At 61.4% G+C, this 10,591-nt stretch overlaps 1 protein-coding gene across 3 annotated transcripts; it reads right to left on the bottom strand.

The window, feature by feature from the left end:
- Nucleotides 1-1,538: 1,538 nt before the first annotated feature.
- Nucleotides 1,539-9,814, bottom strand: STXBP2 (syntaxin binding protein 2; the record flags this gene model as incomplete). 3 transcript variants are annotated; one of them, XM_079702884.1, is made up of 19 exons in its annotated part: nucleotides 1,539-1,690; nucleotides 2,012-2,169; nucleotides 2,286-2,371; nucleotides 3,116-3,211; nucleotides 4,027-4,136; nucleotides 4,624-4,762; nucleotides 5,206-5,286; nucleotides 5,383-5,448; nucleotides 5,546-5,603; nucleotides 5,891-5,998; nucleotides 6,090-6,220; nucleotides 6,308-6,392; nucleotides 6,564-6,712; nucleotides 7,120-7,223; nucleotides 7,310-7,427; nucleotides 7,515-7,591; nucleotides 8,092-8,173; nucleotides 8,452-8,501; nucleotides 9,778-9,814. In XM_079702884.1, 19 exons carry the CDS (start codon nucleotides 9,812-9,814, stop codon nucleotides 1,605-1,607), a joined length of 1,821 nt encoding a protein of 606 aa, XP_079559010.1. In that variant the 3' UTR covers nucleotides 1,539-1,604. The 3 variants fall into 3 exon arrangements, with proteins under 3 accessions (XP_079559010.1, XP_079559011.1, XP_079559012.1); XM_079702885.1 differs by having other exon boundaries at nucleotides 7,310-7,388; XM_079702886.1 differs by having other exon boundaries at nucleotides 7,310-7,379.
- Nucleotides 9,815-10,591: the final 777 nt, after the last annotated feature.

Below are 10,591 nucleotides of genomic sequence, written 5' to 3'. Positions count from 1 at the left end.
GTGCCACCTCGTCCAGGAAGCCTTCCCAGGCTGCCCCTGACTGAGTGGATTATCGTGTTCTTGGGGCTCCCACAGCCACCTGTGCCACAGACTGCCGGCCTGGCTGTGTGTCTGTGCCCCAGAGAGAAGGGCCTTCATCTATCTTATTCAGGCTGTGAGATTCACATCTCACTTTAGCTGAGTGTTATGGGCGGAACTGTGTCCCCAGAAAATTCATATGCTGAAATCCTAACCCCCCTGCTTCAGAATGTGACTGTATTTGGAGACAAGATTTTTAAAAGATAATTAAGTCAAAATGAGGTCATTAGTGTAGACTTTAAGCCAATATGACTGGTATCCTTATAAGAAGAGAAGATTAGGGGCTTCCCTGGTGGCGCAGTGGTTGAGAATCTGCCTGCCAATGCAGGGGACACGGGTTTGAGCCCTGGTCCAGGAAGATCCCACATGCCGCCGAGCAACTAAGCCCGTGCACCACAACTACTGAAGCCCATGCGACACAACTAGTGAAGCCCGTGCACCACAACTACTGAAGCCTGCACGCCTAGAGCCCATGATCCACCACAAGAGAAGCCACCGCAATGAGAAGCCCACACACCTCAACGACGGGTAGCCCCCGCTCGCTGCAACTAGAGAAAGCACGCGTGCAGCAATGAAGACCCAATACAGCCAAAAATAAAATTAAATAAATAAATTTTCAAAAAAGAAGAAGAGATTAGGACACAGACACACACAGAGGGAAGAGCATGTGAGGACACAGGGAGAAGACGGCCATCTACAAGCCAAGGAAAGAGGCCTTAGAAGAAATGAACCCCACCAACACCTTGATCTTGGACTCCGGGTCTCCAGAACTGTGAGAGAATAATCTCTGTTGTGCAGGTCACCCGGAATGTGGCACTTTGTTATGGCAGTCTTAGCAAACTAACACACCCAGTGAAGGGTCTGATAAGTCCTGCAGTTAGGAGCCCCTGTGAACAGCCTGGAGAAAGTGGGGGCGGGGAGGAGGATAAGCAGGGAGAGTTCTAACTCTCTGGGGTGGGAACTGGGCATCGTTTGCTGTGATCCTGTCCTCACACAAATGCAGATTCTGATCCTAGGAGCCTGAGAAGACCCCTGGCCTTGTGTGGCCCCAGGCCCCACTGAGACAGTTCCTGAAGGGCTGGGGGTGCTGGGATACAGGGCCTGTTCTGCTTGTTAATACTACTACTGATGGTCCCATCGGAGCAGCCGAGATAACCCTAGTACCAGTAGAGGAGCAGCTGCTGTCATTTTCCCGTGCCATCAGCTTTCGGCGCCATTTCACCTCCTCTGCAAAGCCACTGCCGTCATTGGCCCCCCATGTTTTTGGAAGGGGGACCCAAGAAGTTGGCCAAAACCTAGAAGCTAGTAGATCTTGGAGCCAATATTCAAATTAGGGCTTGGGATGCCCTCTGGAAGGACAACAGAGTGGGGTGGGGCCTGAGGCACAGGTCAGGGAATGGGACCCAAGGGTGGCAGTCCCCGTCTAGCTCCCATGGAAGGAAAGTGAGGTGGGTGCAAGCTGGCAGAAAGATGGGAGTTTATTTCTCTGAAAAGGGCGGGGGGCAGGGCAGGCGGGGGCAGGAGGGTCAGGGCAGGGAAATGTCCTCCAGCTTCTGGTCCAGCGTCTTGAGGTCATCCAGGAAGCGGGTCGGGGTGAGGATGTGTGAGGAGCCTGGGTAGGAGGATGGGGCTGGGGGAGCGGCCTCGGCCCCTGACACCCCCCAGGTGGGGTGCTCGGGAAACCAGGCCCTGACCCTAAGGGCTCAGAAGGCTCACCCCTCGGAAAGAGAGGGGTCCACTCCTAGGTGACCCGTTCCCTGGGAAGCCAAGCCCTAGCCCCTCAGGTATCCGGTATCCTCTCACCCAGGCCCTGCGGAGGCTCTAGGCTTTGGGGACCCAAAAGGCACGCAGCTGTCAGTCCCCCAGGGACCCACACACAGGGGCAGGCTCCCGGCCTCACCCCAGCCCAGGGGCCCCAGTCCTGGCCACTCACCAATAAGTACCTCCCACTTGCCATCAGTGGCCCTGGTCACCTCATAGGCGGCCCGCATCTCTGACATCGCCACACCGCCCATGATGTAGATGATAAGCCGGGGCCCTGCCCGTGCCTCCACGCCCGTCTTGTTCTTGTGCCAGTGGCCAAAGCGGGCGCTGTCCGGGGGAGACAGGGAAAGGTCAGTCTCAACAGCAGACCACCACCCCTATACCCAAGCCTCACCTCCCACAGGCCTGGGCACAGCTGGGGCGGGGGTATCCCTGGGCCTCACCTGACGGCAGCCTGGGAGCTGGGCGTGGGCGCAGGGTCAGACACAAAGGGCCACAGCTTCCGGTCCAGCCGGTCCTCCACGGCATCCTGGGGCCAGAGGAGGAGGCTGAAGAGAGGGGCCCGGGCGACAGGGCCCAGGGTCTGGAGCCCCCTCCATAGGGTGTGTACATGGGCCAAGATCCTGGCAGACAGGAGCCACCATCTGTGTCTCCAGCCCCTTGGCGACCCAGGACCCTGGGCCCCGAGCTTCTTAAGGACCCTGCTCCTCCTCAGCCCCTCAGGGACCCAGGAGTGTGGACCCACAGACCCTTGGGAACCCAGGATTCTGAGCTCCCTGCCCCTCAGGTACCCAGGAGTCTCAGCATCGAGTCCATGGGGATACGGGGGCCAAGGTCACTGGCCTCCAAGCAGGCGGAGGTGCCAGGACTCCACACAGACGGCAGGAAGCCAGGAAGCCAGGTCCCTGGCCTGGTCCTTTGTGTTGCTGCTGCTTTTGGTTCCCAGAATGGGCAGGGACTGGCATGGGGAGGACAAAGGGGGACCCAGGGGGCTTTCTGGGGGGCAGGAGCGAATAGAGGGGGACAGAGGAGGGGACCAGCAGGTGGAGAGGAAATGAAGCTCCCCTATGAGGGACCTCTGACACCCCACTTCCTCCAGTGTGGGCTTGGGATGCCCCCATGACAGCGCAAATTGGATGCCACAGGGATGCCCATAATGAAGGATTTTCCCCTTAAGCCTGGGGGCTTAGGACAGTGAGCAGGAAGAGGGCTGAGCACTGCCTGGATAGGGGCGGGGGGTGGGGGTCAGGCCCCAACCCCCCAGCAGCGGTACCTCCATCACATCCTTGATGATCGGGGTCCAGCGGGACAGCTGATAGGTGGGCTCCGAGCGCTCCCTCCGCTCCAGCCGGCTTGCGGTCCCACAGCCCTAAAGGCGGGGCGGGCCGGGCCGGGGTCAGTGGGGGAATCAGGGAGAAGGAGGCGGGTCATAAATGGGGCTGGGGGCTTGTCGGACTTGGGAAGGTTGCAGACAAAGATGGAGAAAGGGAACAGAGAACCAGAGAGAAAGATAGAAGGAGGGAGGGAGACAGAGACAGACACAGAGAGAGCGAGGAAGGGAAAATGAGAGAGAGGGAGGAAGAAATAGAGACGCAGTGAGACAAAGATGCGACAAAGAGAAAGATCAGGGCTAAGAGAGAAAGATGGAGACAGATGTGGGAGGACGCAGAAACAAGGGAACTGAGAGGTGGCGGACAGGGCGACAGACGGGCGCCTGGGAGAGAGACGGAGGACCAACTGGCGAGGCGAGAACATGAGAGATGCGCGTGGCCAGAGGCGGAGGCAGTGTCAGGGGAAGCGGGATGTGTGGAGATCAGAGCACAGGAAGCTGCCATGTGTGTCCCGCCCAGGTTGGTGGCCCTCAGACCTCTGGGAGCCCAGGGTCAACTGTGTGCCCCATGCTGATGACCCGGCTATCCGCGCCCGGGACTCGGATAGCATGGACTGGGGCTCTGACTATGCCTCGCCCGCCCTGTTTCTCCTATGACCGCCGAGGCTGGGGACAGCCCTGGTGCCCCCCGGTCCCCAGACCCCACTCGAGCCTCCAACACATCATGCCCTGCGTATCCCTGCCCTGGTGAGGTGCCCTCCGCCCCCAGTCACTGCCCTCTGACTCAGTGCCTGCTCCCCAGGCAGCCCCACCCCCATATCCGCCTCCCCCTCCCAGTCTCTGACCCAGCATACCCCGGGGTTGGTGACAGTGCCCCCCAGCTGCTCCAGGTTCTGGATGAGGCTGCTGTGCGCCTGCACGTTGGCGTGCTGGATCAGCTTGGCTAGGTTCTCCTCGCTCACACCTGGAGGAGGCCGATGGGTGGGCTGACGTGGATGGGATGCTCACGGGGTCGGGGGGGAGGGGAGGGTGGGGGGACAGAGGTGGCCATGCACGCTTCTGGGTTGAGGGGCTTGCGGTGGGGTGAGGAGGTGCCAGAACCATGACAGGAGCAGCCTACAGTTCAGAGGCCCTCGGGACCAGGGGAGCCACCCAGGCTGGTGCGGGGGGGGCTCCTGATGTTAGAATTCTGGATGTGAATCCCAGAGGGGGTAGTAGACTGGGGGATCCTCTGGAATCAGTTGAGGGGACCAAATTTGGAGACGTCATAGATTTGCAGCCTCTCCATGCCAACGGAGGCCAATGGAGGGAGGCCCAGGGTCCAGAGTGGTATCTGTGGGGTTTGGGGGCATCCCGAGGACAGGGCAACTGTGGGGTTTAGAGAGTCCCAGGATCACTGGCGACTGCAGTGAGTGGCAGTACACCAGGGCCACCCCTTGCCCCCTACCCACCATTCCGTAGAAGAATGTAGAGCAACAGAACCCGGATCTTGTCGTAGGCTGGCACTGCAGTGTCCAGAAGCACCGGCACGATCAGCTTCATGGCGTCCTTGATCTTCTCGCCCTCTGCGTCAGAGCCCATGGCTAAGTCCTGTGGGGCATGGGGGTCAGCCACTCTGCGGGGGCACGGGGCAGGGCAGGGCCATCCCAGGGGCCTCGGCAAGACCTTTGGGCTTCATTTCATCCGACCACCAGGTCTCTGAAGGTTCTACACGTGTTCGCAGAGACCCCACCCCTCGCACAGGCCCATCCTCTTCACAGGCTCCACCCCCTCGCAGCCCCAGCCTCTTCCTCACGGGCCCCACCCCTCACACAGGCCACACCTCTCCGTAGGCCCCGCCCCTTACCCTGGTCCTACCTTTCCATGGGCCTGGCACCCCCACAAGCCATACTCTACTCCAGAAAACGCCCCTCCACAGGCCCCGCCTCCCTCGCAGGCCCCGCCCCCATAGACCCCGCCTCCTCCACAGACCCCGCCCCCACACGCCCAGCCTCCCCTCCACAGACCCCACCCCTGCCCCAAGCTCACCCCACCTGCTCCACACTGCACAGCTTCTCCACACAGCCCTTGAAGTGCTTCATGCAGTCATCGGCTAAATGCAGGTGTGTAGAATACTGAGGGGCAGGGGTGGGAATTGGGGTAACAGAGGCTGAGCCAGGGTGGAGAGGGGGTGGCAGTTGGAGGGGGGTGGGTTCCCAGCCCCCGCTCACCTTGTTCAGCTCCTTCTGGTACTGTGGCATCTTTTTCAGGATGTGGGACAGGTCTTTGATGTTGGCCTGGGGACAGGGAGGAGCGTGAGCCAGGCCCTGCCTACCAGAGGCCAGGGATCCATCTTGGGGGGGCGTGGCGTTCCTCCCAAGCTGCCCACTCTACCTTGTCTGTGGTCAGCCTCTTGCTCTCACAGAATGTCTTCAGGAGCTCCGTGACCTTCCTGGCAGTGACAGTGGGCAGGGGGGAGGGTGGGGACCGGTGCCAAGACCGTAGTTTGACAGCAGAATGGGGGGGGCATCGCATGGCCAGGGGATGGGAGACCGGAGACACAGGCCACGTGCGAGCCCACACTGGGGCCGCACCGGGGAGGCCAGCGGAGGGGTGTGGCTCGTGGAGGGGCACTCACCCAGAGCGGGAGGCCACGTACCCGGTCCACAAAGGGGTGGGAGGGGGTAGGGACCACGCGCGGAAGGGCCCACAGCCCCGGCGCCCACCACGTGCCCGTACTTGGACACATCTGCGATGTGCATGTGCCGCAGGTCCACCCACAGGTCATCGTCCTCGTCCAGCAGCACGGCCTTCTCCCGGGCCTCGCTGAGCCCCGTGGTTTCATACCTGGGGGAGCGGGAGACATGAGGGTCGGGAGCACTGGCTGAGGACCCAGGTCCGCAGTGATGGCAGATGGCGAGTCCCGGGGTCCACCCACCTGTACGTGTCCTGCTCGATGTCCAGCAGGTCATAGGCCATGGCCTGGAAGGTGAGCTCATGCAACAGTGGGGACACGGGGTCGGCCGCCCGGTCCATGATGAGTAGCTGTGAGCGACTTTTCTCAGGGCCCTGGGGTGGAGGGGGTGGGCAGGGATGAGGACATTGACCCTGACCCTGGCTGGGCCCACCCCCCACCTCCCCAGAAAGCCCCCTCACCTCGCCCAGACTGGGAGTGTCTGCCTTGAAGGCGTTCAGCTTGGCTAGGACGGCGTGGGCCAGCTGGGCCGTGTCCTCTGGGCCCCTGGGGGTGGGGTGGGCAGATGTAGTGGGGGGCTCAGGGTATGGGGTTGGGGAGGGCCAGGCGCAGACTGGGGGTCGGGGATGGGGTTAGGGACCAGGGTGAGGACTGGGGCTGGGGTTGGAAACAGGATGGGGTCAAGGTCGGAGGGTGGCATCCAGGTGGGGTCCCCACTTGTGGTAGCGGATGGCCGGGTACTCTTGCAGTGTGGCGCACAGGGTGGCGATCTGCTGGGCCAACGCTTCGAGCTGCCGTGCCCGCTCGCCGGCCCGGAAGGGGCAGTAGAGATTGTAGGTGCTGTGCGGGGCATCCAAGGAGAACACCTGGGAGGGCACAGAGCCGCCGCTGGAGGTGTACCCCTGGCCAACTCCAGCAGCCGCCATCTGCCACTCCCTGGGGCTTCCTCTGGTCTCTGGAGCCTGCTCTGCCATCTAGGAGGCAGGCCTGGGGCAGCCCCCAACTCCTGTCTAGAGGAGGAGGTGGAGAAATACCTCAGCCCCCTCCAACTTGGATGGGACGACGCTGAGGTGAGCTCTATGCTGCCCCCTGCCGTTGCCCAGTGGGACAGTACTCCGGGTGCCACAGCGCTACGAGCTCATTCCGCCCGGTGTTGGCTCCTTTGCTTTCTGATTCAGTGTCCCCTTTACTTGTCTCGGTGCCTGTTTCTGAGGGAACCTGGGACGTTTGGTGACAGACCCCCACCCCTTCCCAGGACTAGGCTGGGCTGTACCTGAGCCTCGTATGGGAGGAAGGCAAGATGGATCTCTTTCAGCGTCTTCACCACCTTCGCCAGCCGGGAGCGGCCCAGCTCACAGAACAGGGGCTCGGGGCAGGCTGGGGTGGGCAAGAGGGGGCATCAGGCCAGGGCAGCCCACACACCCCCTCGCCCTGACCCCCACCCCACTGCTGTCCTCACTCACTGTCGGTGAAGAAGACGTGTGCCGCTTTGTAGGTGAAGGTCGGGGTCCCCTGGAAGTCTGCGATCAGGGCCTGCACCGACTGAAGAATGCGGATCACTCTCCAGGCCTGGCCCCTAGACTGACCATCCCCTGCCCCAGCCTCCAGCCAGCTGCCTGTCCCCCATACACTGCAGACATGCGCGCACACACCCGCTCACATAGGCACCTTCTCCGTGGGGCTCAGCAGATAAATGGCCTCCAGACTGGGGATGGGTTCTCGCCGTTTGTTGATGTCCTCCACAACTAGCAGGAACAGAGGAAGGGGCACATGTGGATGGCAGTGGGGCCAGGGCACATGGGGAGTCTCTGACTCAGGGAGCGGGACACTTGGGAAGGAGGGTCAGATCCTGGGGTGAAGCAGGGGGACTGCACTCCCTAAGGGTCCGAAGCAGGAGATGCACACCCATGGGTCACACGGCTAAGAGCTACATGGGCAGGGTCCTGCACATTGGGGGGGTCACATAGTCATACCCCTTGGGGATCGCCTGTAGAAAGTCATCCATTCTGGACATCATGCACTGAGAGTCCTACATGGGGTTCCACACACAGGGGCTGCACAGCCAGGGAGGCTGACCCCTTAGGGATCACAGCCAGGGAGCCCTGCATGGGCAGTCTGCCTATCATGGGCGCCCAAATCAGGGCTGTCTGTGCAGTAAGCTGCATATTTGGGAGTTCTGGAGAATTTGAGGGGATCCCACCCTCAGGTCCCATCTGGGCAGCATGGGGAGGGTGTGTCCACTCACTGGTGATGCCCTCAGCCAGGATGTCTGACATCTTGCAGCAGGACGACAAGATGCGCATACTCGGGTGGTCCATGATGAGCACCTGTCCAGATGGATGGACAGATGGACCGGTGGACAGACAAGAGGGCGGGAGAGGCTGAAGCTGTCCCTGAGGAGGGGCTGGGGCAGTGGGCAGGCCTGACAGCTTCAAGAGCTGGTTGAACACGAGGACCCAGGACCCCATCCCCAACCCACCCCATCCCAGACTGGCCCACCTGACCCCGCCTCTTTGGACTAGCAACCTCCTTAAGGAGTTAGAGGGAGTCCCACATTCAGGGCCCCCCACATGGGTTTGGACAAGGCATTCGGTCTCACCCCTACCTTCCACTCCCCATCCTTCTTGACGCTCCGAATGACTCCGCTCAAAATTTCTGCAGGGAAGTGAGGGGCAGGCTCAGGATGCCAGGTCCTCTGGCCCCACCGTGCCCCCAAACCTTCTGGGTCCCGGGCTGGACCTCCATCTGAACTCACATTTACTCCTCCCCACCCCCGTCCTGTGAGGTAGCTCCTATAAATTGGGGCAATTTATAGACAGGGCCACTGAGGTTCAGAGAAGAGAAGTAAGTTGCATAAGCACCCTCAGCACTTAAGTGGCGAGTGCCTGAGGCATAAGTAGCCACTGGATAACTATGCTTTAGATAAACGAATAACTGGAAAGCCAAGACTCACATAACAGGTCTACCTGCCTCCAGAGCTGGGCTCTCAGCCTCCCTATCTGCTACTCAAGTACTCCTGGCCTGTATATTTCAGCCACACCCTCATTCCACCTCCATCAGTTTCCCCTGGACCAGAACACAGGACCCCTGGATCCCTGGTCTGAGGCATGCCTGGCTGTGGTCATCCCATTACCCAACATCCAGCCTCAGTTTCCTCATCTGTAAAATGGAATCAGCGATTCTCCTGTCTCCCCATTAACTCCTATGTAGGAGGCACCTTTTTCAGTTGGGGTTTTGGGGGTTTGAGCCACACTGGGTCCTGCCTAGTGGAGGGAGTAGATAGGCAGCCCCGCCCAGCAAGAGTGTCGTGTCCACAGTTATCATGACGGCCAGGGCGGAAGGAGCCGCTGAGGCCGGAACTACCGGAGGTGGGGGAGGGGGCGACCTCCACCCCTCCCCCAAGAACCCAGCCTGCGGGGCCTGGATGCCTGGGTCCTCACGCTGCATGGGGCTCTTAGCGACCGGGCAAGGAGGAATGCGTCCCCCATCCATGGACCTGGATAGGGGCCCGGACGCGTCCCCTGAGCACTCTCACCACCTGGGGTCGCTGACCAGCGCACCCAGGCCCGGCCCCCGTCCGCACCAGGGGCCCCAAGAGTCCAGCTCGCCGGACTTTGCCTGGCTCAGAGATCCGGGAGTCTGGATGTCCAGCTGTGCCCTCCCCTCGCTGGCACCCTAGGGGGCCCAGGAGTCCCTGCCCAGCGCCTGTCTACGCCACCCTTAGTCTGATTCCTTTGGGTCCCCGGCGTTCTGTCTCCCAACTTTGTTCCGCTCCCTCAAGGGAGAGACGGGACATCCAGCTGAGGCTAAGTCTCCGTCCTCCCCCTCGAGCGTCAGGTGCTCGACGCCCAGCCAGGCCCCCAGCTCCCCGCTGCTTGGGACCCAGAGTCCGTGCGCACCCGGCCCCCCGCCCCCAGGGGGCGGCACTCACTTTCCCCCACCACCGCCTTCAGCCCCGAGGGCGCCATCTTCCCCTAGGGGCGCCGCCGCTTCCGGGTCTGTCCCAAGGTGGGGGCGTGGCCCTGAGCGTCATCCACGTGGACTCCGCCCCGCGGGGCCTGGCTCCCGCCCCCTGCGCACCTGGCCCCGCCCCGCCGTCGGTTTTCAGAGAGGAAGATGGGTTCCGTGTGGCGCCGACCCGCGAATGAGTCCACGCAGACGCGCACCAAGTCACCGGACGACGCACTCACAGACGTGAGCTCAGACACACTTCCCTAGCTTGTGTGCAGCGAGAAAGTGGGATCACAAGGCAGTAATAACCTCTTCATCTTCCTCAGGCACAGCTCCACCCTGCCCGAAGTTTCTCTCTGAAAGATACTGTGTGCCCACCCGGAGCCGCGGGGCCACAAACCCGTGACCCACTTATCTAATGTACCCGAGTTTAGCAGCAGCAGCGGGCTTAGGCAACACTTGATAAACTGGGGAGGAGGCCTGGAGGGATGGTTGAAGCTAAGCCTGCACCTACTGTGTGCTAAGGACCCGTGCCAGGTTCTCAGTCGATCCTGCCAGAGACCCTGACGGGAGATGCGGGATAGACAATGAAACAGCGGCTCGGCCGGACCCTTGTCCAAGGCCACGTGATGAGTAGGCCTATTGCAATCTGAAACACGAGTCTGTCCCGGGAGGTATGCTGGTCATGGCCTTGCTGATACGCACGTGGATTCAGTGGCGTGCTCAACCGCTTGCATACTCTCTCTCTCTCTCACACACACACACACACACACACACCTCAATTCAAGCTCGAC

Source organism: Hyperoodon ampullatus (assembly GCF_949752795.1).
Source record: "Hyperoodon ampullatus genome assembly, chromosome: 4".
NCBI lineage: Eukaryota > Metazoa > Chordata > Mammalia > Artiodactyla > Ziphiidae > Hyperoodon > Hyperoodon ampullatus.
This window is presented reverse-complemented; position numbering and strand designations above follow the sequence as displayed.